Raw genomic sequence first — 14,089 nt, 5'->3', positions numbered from 1 at the left:
TGTACACTGAGGCGGCAGCCCTTGCCGATGAAGGACTTCATCGGGTCAATCCGGTACGTACTACCGGCTGCCATGGGATTGTTGAAGAATCTGTAATTACCTGGAGTTAAGTACCTTACTTCTGTCCTCAACCTGTCTTTGAACACTCTTATAGTTCCCGATGTCTGGAAAATGGGCAGAGTGATCCGGCTACTGAAGCCTGAAAAGGTCCCGAGTTTGGGGGAGTCGTACAGACCGATCTCCCTTCTCTCACTAGTAGCAAAGACGCATGAGGCATTACTCCTCCCGAGCGTCATAGGAAAATTTCGCCGAGCATGGACATGGATTTCGAAGACAACAACTGCTTTGCATGCCATCACCGCACACATTTACGGTGTCTTCAACAGCCTAGGCCATGTGATAGGACGGTCCTCGTGGACTATCGAAGGCATTCGACACGGTCAGCCATGCCAAACTATTTGAGGACATCGTCAACACATCCCTCCAGCCAGGTCTGAAACGCTGAGTCGCGAATTATCTGTGTGGTCGCCAGTCATTTGTGGAACTTAGCGGTAAGAAGTCGAAGCACCGTAGAGTGAAGCAGGGAGTTCCCCAATGTGGGGTGATATCTCCGGTACTGTTTAACCTCTACCTATCCACCATTCCACCCCCGCCAGCCGGCATTGCGATCGTATCATACGCGGACGATTGTACGATCATAGCATCAGGCCCCCCACCCATTGAGGTGAATACTGAGCTGACTGTGATGGTCGATGGAGAAATGATACCGACCATCAAGTGTCCCAAAATACGTGGCGTCACATTTGACAGCCCTTACACATTCTCCCCACATGCCACCGCAATTTGCGATAAAGTCAAAAGTAGAAACAAGGTCCTCAAGTCACTTGCTGGCAGCCCTCCTCAGTCACCTGCTGGCAGCCATCAGGAGACAAAGAACCTACCAGTGCGAAGACATAACTACATGCTGTCTAAGCAATACCTTTTGGGCTGTTATCGCAAAGACCATCCAAATCATCATCTTATGGATAGATATCCCCACCGCCCAGAAGCCTACATGATCTAGAGCGGGAGGTTCAGCGCTACAAGAGAGAACCTCTAGATCATGCGGCATATCAGATGCAGATGCGGTAAATAGCAGATGCTATAAATAGCTGCCGGGAAGTGTAGACCGCCTCCCATTGCACCTGAAGAAATTGACCTCCAGAGTAGTTTTGGCTCAATTACGTTCCGGCAGATGCAGCCGCCTCAACTCCTACAGAGAAAGGGTTGATGCCGACGTACAAGATGTATGTCCCGATTGTAAGCAGGGACCACACGATAAACGACACCTGTTTAACTGCTCAGCCAGACCCACTCGACTCAGACCCAGATCCCTGTGGACGCACCCCATCTTAGTCGCAGAGTTCCTGGGTCTTGACACTCAACAGAATCAAGCGGACGAAAGATAGAACACAACAAACTGCTACAACAACAACAACAACTATTTTTCTTGTCGTCTGCTTTCGTTGAACGAAATTCGTACGAAGGCAACATGGTTGATTTGGCAAAAAAAAATGGGTAAACACATCCATGTGGATTCGGTGTTTACGAGTTCAGCAAAAATAGTCACCAATGAATGGTTTTGTGCAGCGCTATGTTGCGAAAGCAGATAAGGCATTGCATTGTTTGAGGAAAGGATTCTTCGTGTACACCAAACCAATTCTTTGTACACCAATCTGAATTAATTGAGTATTTGGGCGTCCTATGGTCCATATGACGATGTTGCAATAAATAAACGTATCGAAATACCAAAATTACGTTGGCTATATCATGTTGGCAGAATGAATGAATAAGCCACAGCTAAGAAGTCTTTTGAAAATATACATGATGGAGGAGAACACTTATGGGTTGATTATGGGTGGCAACCTTAGTTCAAATGAAGTTGCCAATGCCTAAACAAATAACCACGATTTTCAGAAGAATAGTTGAGTGTGAAAAGATTTCAAAAATGAAACTGGCGGGCAATAAAAGAAGAAAAAAAAACGAATGACAGGCCGTCGGCCACCGCCAGGGGTGTCCACGCCAGCAGATTTATTGCAAATTAACTTGGATATATATTCAGTAGGCGAGCTCCTAAGTGTTAAAAAATATTGAGTTTGGAGCAGCTAAAGAAATCCATTGTGAAGAAAAGCAGACGGCGACATAAAATGACCTTTTACAAGTAAATAAATAACAAGTAAAAGCGTGCTAAGTACGGCCGGGCCGAATCTTATATACCCTCCACCATGGATCGCATTTGTCGAGTTCTTTTCCCGGCATCTCTTCTTAGGCAAAAAAAGGATATAAGAAAAGATTTGCTCTGCTATTAGAGCGATATCAAGATATGGTCCAGTTTGGACCACAATTAAATTATATGTTGGAGACCTGTGTAAAATGTCAGCCAATTCGAATAAGAATTGCGCCCTTTGGGGCTCAAGAAGTCAAATAGAGAGATCGATTTATATGGGAGCTGTATCGGGCTATAGACCGATTCAGATCATAATAAACACGTATGTTAATGGTCATGAGAGAATCCGTCATACAAAATTTCAGGCAAATCGGATAATAATTGCAACCTCTAGAGGCTCAAGAAGTCAAGATCCCAGATCGGTTTATATGGCAGCTAAATCAGGTCATGAACCGACTTGTACTTTATTTGACATAGATGTTGAAAGTAACAATAAAAAACGTCTTGCGAAATTTCAGCCAAATCGGATAGGAATTGCGCATTTTAGAAGCTCAAGAAGTCAAGTCCCCAGATCTGTTTATATGACAGCTATATCAGGTTATGAACCGATTTGAACCATATTTGGCACAGTTGTTGGATATCATAACAAAATACTACGTGTCAAAATTCATTCAAATCGGATAGGAATAGCGCCCTCTAGAGGCTCAAGAAGTCAAGACCCAAGATCGGTTTATATGACAGCTATATAAGGTTATGGACCGATTTGAACCACACTTGGCACAGTTGTTGGATATCGTAACAAAACACGTCGTGCAAAATTTCATTCCAATCGGATAAGAATTGCGCACTCTAGACGCTCATGAAGTCAAGACCCCAGATCGGTTTATATGGCAGCTATATCAGGTTATGGACCGATTTAAACCATACTTGGCACAGTTGTTGGATATAATAATGAAACACGTCGTGGAAAATTTCATTCAAATCGGATAAGAATTGCGCCTTCTAAAGGCTCAAGAAGTCAAGACCCAAGATCGGTTTATATGGCAGCTATACCAGGTTATGAACCGATTTGAACCATACTTGGTACAGTTGTTGAATATCATAACAAAACACGTCGTGCAAAATTTCATCCCAATTGGATAAGAAATGCGCACTCTAGAGGCTCAAGAAGTCAAGACCCAAGATCGGTTTATATGGCAGCTATATCAAAACATGGACCGATATGGCCCATTTATAATACCAACCGACCTACAATAATAAGAAGTATTTGTGCAAAATTTCAAGCGGCTAGCTTTACTCCTTCGGAAGTTTGCGTGCTTTCGACAGACAGACGGACGGACATGGCCAGATCGACATAAAATTTCACGACGATCAAGAATATATATACTTTATGGGGTCTCAGACGAATATTTCGAGTAGTTACAATCAGAATGACGAAATTAGTATACCCCTCATCTTATGGTGGAGGGTATAAAAACGAATGGCAGGCCGTCGGCCACCGCCAGGGGTGTCCACGCCAGCAGATTTATTGCAAATTAACTTGGATATATATTCAGTAGGCGAGCTCCTAAGTGTTAAAAAATATTGAGAAATCCATTGTGAAGAAAAGCAGACGGCGACATAAAATGACCTTTTACACGTAAATAAATAAAAAGATAGTTCAACAGTGGTTCAAATTAAAAACAAAGTGTTTATCCATGGTATTACACAAATGCTAGCATTTAGGTCCAAGTAGCAGTGACCCGGCTAAAGAACAACAAGGCAGCAGGAGCCGACGGGTTACCCGCTGAACTATTTAAAATCGGAGGCGATACGCTGACAAGGCATATGCATCAGCTTATCTGCGCAATCTGGCTAGAAGAACGCATACCCAATGATTGGAACCCCCATCATACTATGTCCCGTCCACAAGACGGAATATGCCAACTACAAAGAAATAAATCTCTTCCCCATCGCATACAAGATACGCTCGAGCGTACTGTGTGAAAGATTATAACCTAAAGTCAATGAGAAAATTGGGCCCTATCAATGCGGCTTTAGACCTGGTAAATCCACTATAGACCAGATATTCACACTGCCACCAAATTATGGAAAAGACCAGAGAAGGACAAATCTACCATCTCTTTGTTCACTATATAGCCGCCTTCTTCAAAGGTATTTCAAGCCATGTCTGAGTTTGGTATCCCTGCAAAATTAATACGACTCTGCAGGATGACACTTGCTGATACGCGTTCCTCAGTAAGAATAGGAAAGAATCTCTCCGAACCATTTAATACCAAACGAGGTTTCAGACAAGGAGACAGCCTATCGTGTGATCTCTTTAATATCCTGCTGGAGATGATTATACAAGATGCAGATGTGAATAGATATGGCACACTACTCACAAGAGACCAAATGCTAGGTCGGTCACCGGAAGTAGTAACTGCTGCCTTTGAAAGAATCGAAAGAGAGTCAGTGAAAATGAGTCTGGCAGTAAATGAAGATAAGTCGAAATATATGGTTTCAACTCCCAAAATGCCTTGTACAACCGAGCAGATAAAGAAAATGGAGAAAGTTGGGAACCACAACTTTCAGATAGTCGGTAAGTCTATCTACCTCGGCACCACCGTAACCGAAACGAATGACACCAGTTTTGAGATTAAGCGAAGAATAATACTTGCAAACAGATGCTACTTTGGACTAAATAAGCAGTTCATAAACAAGGCCACTTCTCGACACCCGAAGATTACACTATACAAGACTTTGACACTACCAGTGTTGTTATATGGTTCTGAAGCTTGGGTACTTGTTAAAGCAGATGAGGCAGTACTTGAGTATTTGAAAGATTCCTCGTAAAATATATGGACCAGTTTGCGTTAATCGGGAATGCTACTTTGGACTAAGTAAGCAGTTCATAAACAAGGCCACCTCTCGACACCCGAAGATTACACTATACAAGACTCTGACACTACCTGTGTTGTTATATGGTTCTGAAGCTTGGTTCTGAGGAAGTACTTGAGTATTTGAAAGATTCCTCGTAAAATATATGGACCAGTTTGCGTTAATGGAGAATATAGGCGCCGTATGAACCACGAGCTGTATGAGCTGCATGACGACAACAACATAGTTACACGCATCAAAATACAACGGCTGCATTGGCTAGGTCATGTTGTCAGAATGGATGAAGAAGCTCCAGCAAAGAAGTCTTTTGAAGGCAAACACGGTGGTACACGCAAACCGGGAAGACCAAAAGCCCGATGAAAAGATAAGTGGTGGGAGACACCTCGAAACTTGGTGTCAGAGATTTTAGGATGATTAGGAGAGGATTAGGAGTGGAACAAATATTCTGTCGTAGCCAATTAAAGTAAAGTAAGTAAAGTAAGCATTGTTTGTGGTGGTTTAATTGTTTGTATACACATTTTCTTGATGCGGGACTGCCAAAACGCTATTGCCAGCATCAATTGACAAAAGTTGCCATAGATGATACAAATTTGTATTTTGGTTGCGTTGTCAGACTACCACTAAACCATTAAACTTCGATGAAAAAAGACAAAGTGGAGGAAGTCATGCTGGTTCGGCTAATGTAATAAATAGCCTGTACAGTTCTTTTTTTTCTAACATAAAGTAAATATTTGTTTCTTAGTTTTCCCCATATGAAAGCAATTCCCAATCTACATTAGATGTTCGTAGCATAAGATGTTCATGACGACATAAGATGGAAATATGTTCAACTCTTACTTGTTATATCTCGAAGTTTAGTTCAATTTGGGATAAACTCTTTGAATGATCTCAAAACAGTACCCATTAAATCCCCATAAGGGATCAATATTCAACGACGTTCGTTTCTTACATACTTATATAAATATATATTATTTTAAAATTCACAATTGCATTAAAGGTCTTAGATAAATAAAAATAATAATAATAGCAAGAGCCAAAAATTAGTAAAATAATAATTATATGCTTAACTGAAACAAAAGATTGTTAAAGATTATAAATAAATAAAAAAAAAAGAAAACGAAAACGAAAAGATTCAAAAGTAAAATAGGACACCAACAACAACATAATTCCTTCCGCATACAATGTTCCACAGGCCACAAAACATACCACATGGTCACCATAATTTCTCAACTCCTTCACAAGGCTGATATAGAAGAAAATGACCTTCTTTTCTTCTTGTTCGTTCTACTGGTGACGAAGGTGATGGTAATAATTAAAAAACAGCATTTACATAGAAGAGTTTTATTATTTTTGATTGCTTTCTTTAAATATAAATTTTTTTTTTTCATTCACTTGACTATATATAAATTATCATGTCTTTAGTTTTTGAAAATAAAAAAAAAAAAATACTTTTCGTTAACAATACTCTAAAAAAGGAAACTTATTCAACAGTTTTGTACAAAACGAAAATGAAAACCCAAACAAAATCTCAAGGAAAGTGGACGCTTTTTACAAAACTAAAAAGAAAGGGACTTTTGCTTAACGTTTAGTTTGGGCTAGAAGCGAGAGCAGAGTTTTGTTCGTATCTCTTAGTTTAATTTTTGTGTTTTTATAAGTTTCTCTTAACGCGACAATAGGAAGGTCTCTTTTTTGAAATGAGATTCGCTAAGAGAGAAAGAGAGAGAGAGAGAGAGAGAGAGAGAGATAGAGAGAGAGTTAAGTTTTAGTGACCGTAAACTATTTTTCCGATTATTGAATGGGAAATGCAGAGCAAGGAACGTAAACAACTACGCCTTGAGAAAAGCTTTATATATCTTTATATATATATATATATATATGTATAAATATATGTATATATATATCTATATATATATATCTGGGGTTTTATCTAATTTTTTTATATCGTTATAGGGGTTTGTTGTTTGAGAAAAAAAAATCTTTCATTTTTTTTTTTTATTTGAGTTTTACTTCTTTATTTTTTAACGCCATGACCAGAGAAAATTTAAGAAATGATGATGATTGTTGTGTGGTACGCTAGTGGCGGCGGAAGAGGAATTATGGTGAGGAGCTGTAGTAGTAGTAGTAGTAGTAGAGTTGTTGAAAGCATTTATGGGACTACGGCTACGAGTAGTAGAATTTTGTTGGTCAAGTAGCAACATACCTTGACTGGAGCCGCCAGCAGCTGCGGCACTTGATGAACCTGGTGATGAGCCAAAACCTAATTGTGCACAATATTGCTGTTGCTGTTGTTGATGATGCTGCTGCTGCTGCTGCTGCTGTTGCTGCTGCTGTTGATGATGCTGTGGATGTTGTCCATAGGGACGGAATGATTGCTCATGTTGCTGCTGCTGCTGCTGCTGTTGTTGTTGTTGATGATCCGAATGCTGAGGATGTTGTTGTATTACCGATGTGCCTGTATGGGAATTCGAATTGGCTGTGGATGTCTGCTGTGCAGCAGCAGCTGCTGCGGCTGCCTGCATTTGTGCATGTGGTCGCTTTTTGGGCAATATTTGCGTTTGTGAAAGTATTTTAATTTGATGGCCATCATCGCCGGTTACCATCTGGCCTTGAGCACCATGGGGATCTAGGTTGGCAGCCATATGAGCTGCCGCCTCATCTGTCGTTGATGGAATATTTTGTGCTTGTGTCGCCTGTTGTTGTTGCGGTTGCGCTTGCTGTGTTTGTTGCTGATGTTGTTGGTTTTTGCCACGTTTGCCACCTCCACCACCACCACCACTACCCCCACCGCCACCACCGCCGACACCGCCTCCAACACCACCACCACCACCACCCCCTGCTCCACCGCCAGTTGCTGCCTTCTGATAATTATTTTTGCGCCCTCCTTTCGCCGCTGACGAGGTATCTTCTTCACGATCTCCTTGCAAGAACTTTAGATAACTGTCCATAAATTGGGTCTTCTTTTCGCCTATTGATGTACCAACAACAGGCTTCTTCTCCGGAGGCACATACGTTGTCGATGATGAAGAATTTAGTGATGACACCGAGGAGCTATTACCCAAACCGGAGGCATTTGTGCTGGCACCGGTTGCCACAGAATTCGTTTTGCCATTTGCCGACTTATCGTCACTATTACTGTGAGGATTGTAGATACCAATATTTGTTGGTTTCGTCGTCGCATTGCGGGACGCTTCACTGGCACTGGCGTATCCTTGCTTGGGCGTTGAATCGGAAAGGAACTCTAGTTCTTCCTCTATATTAGGGACTATAACTTTATTGGTAGCTGCCTCTTGGGCCGCTTGCTGTTGCTGTTGCTCCTCCTGTTGTTGCTGTGCCTGCTGTTGTTGTTGCTGTGTTGTGTGCGAAGCTGCAGCAGGCTGTGCTGTTACAGCGGCGGCGGCAACGGCAGCTGCGGCTACTACCTGTTGCTGTGTGGCGGCTGTAGCCTGTTGGATTTGTTGTTGATGCTGATTGAGATTATACAGGGTGTGTTGTATGGCTCCTGCCGTCTGTTGCATGCAGGCTGTATATTGTGAGGCAATTTGTTGTGTGAAATTTGGATAATACGACGATAGGTTGGTTAAGTGTGATTGGGCTTGTGATGATTGCAAATGGGCGGGTTGTGGCACTTGCTGTTGCTGATGTGCCACCACCGCCGCTGCCGTTTGTTGTTGCTGTTGTTGTTGCTGCTGCTGTTGTTGTTGCTGCTGCTGCTGCTGTTGTTGTTGTTGTTGTTGCTGCTGCTGTTGTTGTTGTTGCTGCTGCTGGGCATGCTGTTGTTGGGTATGAGGATTAACATAAGTGGGTATATTTATAGCCGGCACTTGTACAGCCGGTGTTGTCGTATTATTCTCTTGTTTCAGAGCTGTTGTATTCCACTTATTGTTGAAATCATAATATGTGGCTTGTTGCTGCTGTTGGACATGCTGTTGTTGTTGCTGTTGTTGTTGTTGTTGTTGCTGCTGCTGATGATGGCTGCCTGCGGTTGTATCCTGCTGCTGGGGACTTGGTTCAGCCTCATAGTCATTTGTTATAAGCGTCTTTTTCGGCTGTCTCTTACGTGGTGTTTTAGTGGTTTTCGCCACCATTTGTTGCTGTTGTTGCTGCTGTTGCTGTTGCTGCTGCTGCTGCTGTTGTTGTTGATGTTTTTCCTCAGCCTGCAATTAAAAGGAAATTCTTATTAATAATTTCCTTTTGCCATGATTTGGAACTCTAAAGGTACGAACGAACGAACAAACAAGCATTCGATGTTTAGTCTTAGAAAATGTGTAATTTTCCATTTGTATGTGTGTTTGTGTATTATAATAATTAATTAATCATATATAATTTATTTATGCTACAAATAAGTTTAATTAAAAATGTATTACAACAAGATTTCTTACGCTCATCTTCCTCAACATGGCATACGTTTTTTATTTGGTTTACTTTGAAACGTCACAGGTTCAAATAAGTGTTTAATTTTTGGTTTAAAACAGAATTACAACACAAATTAATTGGTATATATAACTATATATATATGGGATTAGTTGTTTTTTGTTTGTTTTATTATATATTAAAATTAAACAACATGTTAGTTTTAGGGAATAGACAGAAAGAGTAAGAAAAAAAAAAAAAAAAACAAAAACAAAAATAAAAATTAAAAAATACCATACCACATACGAATTTAGATTTGAAGTCAAGAGTTTATTAGAGGACACAAGAAATTAACTCCCATCATGTTAGTAGTATTAACACTTTAACATTTATTCTTACCATTAAATTGGCTAGAGCTAACAGAAAAGCAACAGTTGGTAGAGATACACAGAGAGGAAGATGATTGTTTCTTGGTTTTTGTTTTTTTACTGATTTAATTTTTTTTTTTTATCTTTATTTTATTTTTTATTTTGCAAATCACATACTTAAAAATTAAACATTTTCTTCGTTTGTTTCTTGTTTTTGTTAATAGGTTTAAAATAAAATTTAAAATATGTGCAAAATAGCTAGGCTAAATCATAATACACACAGCGAGTGAGAAGAGTTTTGCAGAGTAAAGGAATGGAAGTACAATAGTTGAAGATGCCTATAGACCTAAACCCATTGGTTTAAAACAGAGACAGACAATCAGAGTAAGAACTCTCCATGAAATAACACTTTTCCTAAATGCATCATTACGACGATGCCTAGAGTTTGAGTTGTCAGAAAATGCAAATCTGGCAACACCGCAATGGTGGTGTGATCGAAATGCAAGGGAAAAAAGCAGACTATGCTCAAACAAAGCAACCCCGGCACGGCATAGCTTTGAGCCCCACACAGGCCGTAACATTGAGGTCCGAACTGTGTGATGTTCATTGCTGTCACGAGAAGCTTAGCTGTGGGGCGTCGCGGATAATCAATGAGAGGCCTGGCGGCACCGGCTCTTGCACAAAAACTGAATGCCTATGATGCTCGATATGACAATGCGAGTTATTAACGCCTTTAAATAACCAATGGTCGTCCTGTTCCCGAGGCGATCGGTACTTTGGACCAGAGCGAGCTTGCTCACCTATAGCAGCTTGACGAGGATCGCCACCTCCACATAAAAATGTGGCTACAACAGCAACAACAAAGCAACGAACGAACGGGTTATTATGTTGTGATAACAAAAAAAAAACAGTAAGTCTTGTAAGTGAGGGTTAAAAAAGTTTAACAACAAAAAGCTAAATTTGACTGAAATAAGAACAAGTACATAAAAAATACATTTAAGGGTTGTATTAAACCGTATTAACCAAGTGTTCTCATAGCGCAAAAATCCACGTAGCTTTCTGTAATATTGCTACGTTTTGTTGTTATTGTTAAAGCTGCATGTCTTTTTTTTATGTGGAAAGTCCATCTTTCTAGCAAATGGTCGTTGGCTGAAGTCTGTGATTGGTTATGTTTGGGAGTCCAGCATGGCAGAGAGGTTAGCATGTCTGCATATGAGAGCGAACGCGTGGGTTCAAATCCCGGCGTGAACATTAGAAAAATTGTTCAGCGGCGGTTATCCCCTTACTAATGCTGGCTACATTTGTAAGGTATCCTGCCATGTTAAATCTTCTCTACCAAATGGCATAAAAAAAAACTTTAATCGGACTGCGCTCATTGATATGAGAGAAGTATTCCCTGTTCCTTAATGGATTGGGAAATTTAGCAGTAGATTGGTTATGTTTATGAATGTTGACAGCATTTGTGATGAGGTTACTTCCGCTATGGACTTTTTGGATTTCGACTGCGGTTTGAAAAGCCATGCGTTCAGCATGAAGTATGGAAATGGTTTTTTGCCTTATCAAACAAAATAAACACCAACGATATGAGAGAAGTATTCCCTGTTCCTTAATGGATTGGGAAAATGGGAAATTTAGCAGTAGATTGGTTATGTTTATGAATGTTGACAGCATTTGTGATGAGGTTACTTCCGTTATGGACTTTTTGGATTTCGACTGCGGTTTGAAAAGCCATGCGTTCAGCATGAAGTATGGAAATGGTTTTTTGCCTTATCAAACAAAATAAACGCCAACGTTTGGAAGGTGTACTTAAACATTTCAAAACTTTTCTGCTCTACAATTGGTCATGTCATATATTTTTTTTAACAAAAAGTATAGTCAACTCCTACAACGTCTTGTACACAGCTTTGAAATAGTCAGCAACTTTGTCTACCTCGGCACCGACGTAGCTGAAGCGAACGACCCCATGAACAAATTTGCCAATGAACATTCCATTAAGAAACAGGAACAAACCTGTCTCGTATCATTGAGTGCTATCCGATTGAAGTTTAAGCTCAACGATAAGGGTCCTTCATTTTATAGCCGAGTCCGAACGGCGTGCCGCAGTACGACAACTTTTTGGGGAGACGTTTTCACATGACACAGTACCTCAGAAATATCGCCAGCAAATTATTTCTAATGTTCTCGCCAGGATTCGAACCCAGACGTTCAACGTCATAGGCGGACAAAATTAACCTTTGCGCTAACGTGGGCTTTCAAAATAAGGCGAAGAACAATATTGACAAACAGATTATACTTTGGATTAAGCAAGCAGTTTAGAACCAAGGTCACCTCTCTTGAAGGTCTTTTGAAGGCGATCACTGTGGTGCACGCAAACCAGGATGATCAAAACTCAGATGGAAAGATCTAGTGGTGAAAGAAATATCAAAACATGGTAACACAAAAATTGAAGAAAGAGACGTTTTGGAATCTAATATAAGTTCGGCTAAAGGGACAAATGTTCTGTTCAGTGTTGCCACTCAAGAAAATTATTTCCTACCAAAATCTAAGAAAAATCCTACCAAACCCAATTAAATCCTACCAAATGTTCTATAAGCTAAAATGCCGGTTATGTTGTTATGCCCACCACCGAAGATTTGGCCACTTGACCAATGCATTTATTGCCCATCAAATGATATTTTTTTCAATCCTACAAAGAAAACATAGTAGATCGTTTTATTCATAGAAGATCTACCCGTGTCCGTCCGTCTGTTTGTTGAAATCAAAGCCTAAAGTTCAAAAATGGCCTACATCTTGATATAGCACCCTTTATACCGATCTCCCTATAAGAAATCTTGAGTTCATAAATTTCCGATTCAAGGGTTTGAGACCAGAAATTTGCATTTACTAACCATTTTCGACGTAACAGTGGACCCCTTAACATCTTAGTATGAACCGCATCTGACCTTTTTTACCAAAATTTAAGTTCTTCTACCAAAATTTATGAAATATGAACTTAGCCCCTTTTTCCTGAAATTTGAAGCAGTGAGGCCCCTTGTAACAGTATTTAGCCCCTCGACATTCAAGGTTTTATTCTCCACGAATACAAAGAATCGACAAGAAGTGAAATAATAATGCGAGAATAATGACTTATCCTCGGCAATTTTTTCAGCACACAAAAATGGGTTTTTATATGATGGAAAAACCTACCATAAATTGAGATCAGCCTACCAACCTATCAAGAGAATAAAAACCTACCAATTTTGGTAGGAACCTACCAAAAATGGCAACAATTATTCTGTCCCAGCCGATTAAATTAAAGTAAAAGTCACCATGATCACAAATGGTCTTTTGTCTATCCCTTCAACCAACTTCCGACATTATTGAAGAAATGCGAAATTTACACATAACTAACTAGAGGCCACCGTAGCGCAGAGGTTAGCATGTCCGCCTATGACGCTAAACGCCTGAGTTCGAATCCTGGCGAAACCATCAGAAAAAATTTTCAGCGTTGGTTTTCCCCTCCTAATGCTGACAACATTTGTGAGGTACTATGCCATGTAAAACTTCTCTCCAAAGAGGTGTCGCACTGCGGCACGCCGTTCGCACTCAGCTAGAAAAAGGAGGCCCCTTGTCATTAGGCTTAAACTTGAATCGGACTGCACTCATTGATATGTGAAAAATTTGCCCCTGTTCCAATTTGCATTTTACACATAACTTAGAGCGTAAATGCTACACGAACTGAGGGGAAAATACAAAGCAAGGCGAGTACTAGTAATTGCTGCCAAAAACTTGACCAAGATCAAAATAATCGTGGCCATAAGCAAAGTTTCTTATACAGAATTTTGATATCCGACAACGTCAACTACCTGGTACTTCCAAGGAAATTGAACTGGAAGTGTCACACCCAGTAGCGTACTAAGATGGCGCACAGAGGCCTTGTAGACCGACAACAGTTCATTGGCTCTACGTTAGTGTGTTTAGACCAATACTGACTAACGCCACAGTAGTTAGGTGGATGGCGATGGAGAAAAAGTGCAACAAAAGACATTACAACAGGTTCAGAGGACATATCGTCTTGCAAGAGGACCACACCTACTATGCCACTGGAGATTATTCTTGATATCCGGCCCATAGACATACAGATTAAGAATGACACAGCCACTAGGAGAGTAAATAGAAGGAAACGATAAGACGATAGGAAACCTAAATGGATTGGAAGAAGTTTCAGATCGGATACCCGAGACGACACTTGACGTCGAATGAGACACTGGTGCCAGCGGCACAGTCTCTGAACTCTGGTATTGCC

At 40.5% G+C, this 14,089-nt stretch overlaps 1 protein-coding gene across 4 annotated transcripts in view; it reads right to left on the bottom strand.

Annotated features, from left to right (window-relative positions):
- Positions 1 to 14,089, bottom strand: part of LOC106092828 (neurogenic protein mastermind) — a 77,237-nt gene that overhangs the window by 20,421 nt on the left and 42,727 nt on the right. For all 4 annotated transcript variants that reach the window (XM_059363065.1, XM_059363071.1, XM_059363073.1 and 1 more), the window contains one exon: positions 7,287 to 9,240. In XM_059363065.1, the coding sequence (XP_059219048.1) occupies positions 7,287 to 9,240 (1,954 nt within the window). The remainder of the gene's footprint in view (positions 1 to 7,286; positions 9,241 to 14,089) is intronic.

The sequence above is a fragment of the Stomoxys calcitrans genome, chromosome 1 (genome assembly GCF_963082655.1).
Source record: "Stomoxys calcitrans chromosome 1, idStoCalc2.1, whole genome shotgun sequence".
NCBI classification, from domain to species: domain Eukaryota; kingdom Metazoa; phylum Arthropoda; class Insecta; order Diptera; family Muscidae; genus Stomoxys; species Stomoxys calcitrans.
Note: the sequence above shows the minus strand (reverse complement) of the source record. Positions and strands in the feature narration are given on the sequence as shown.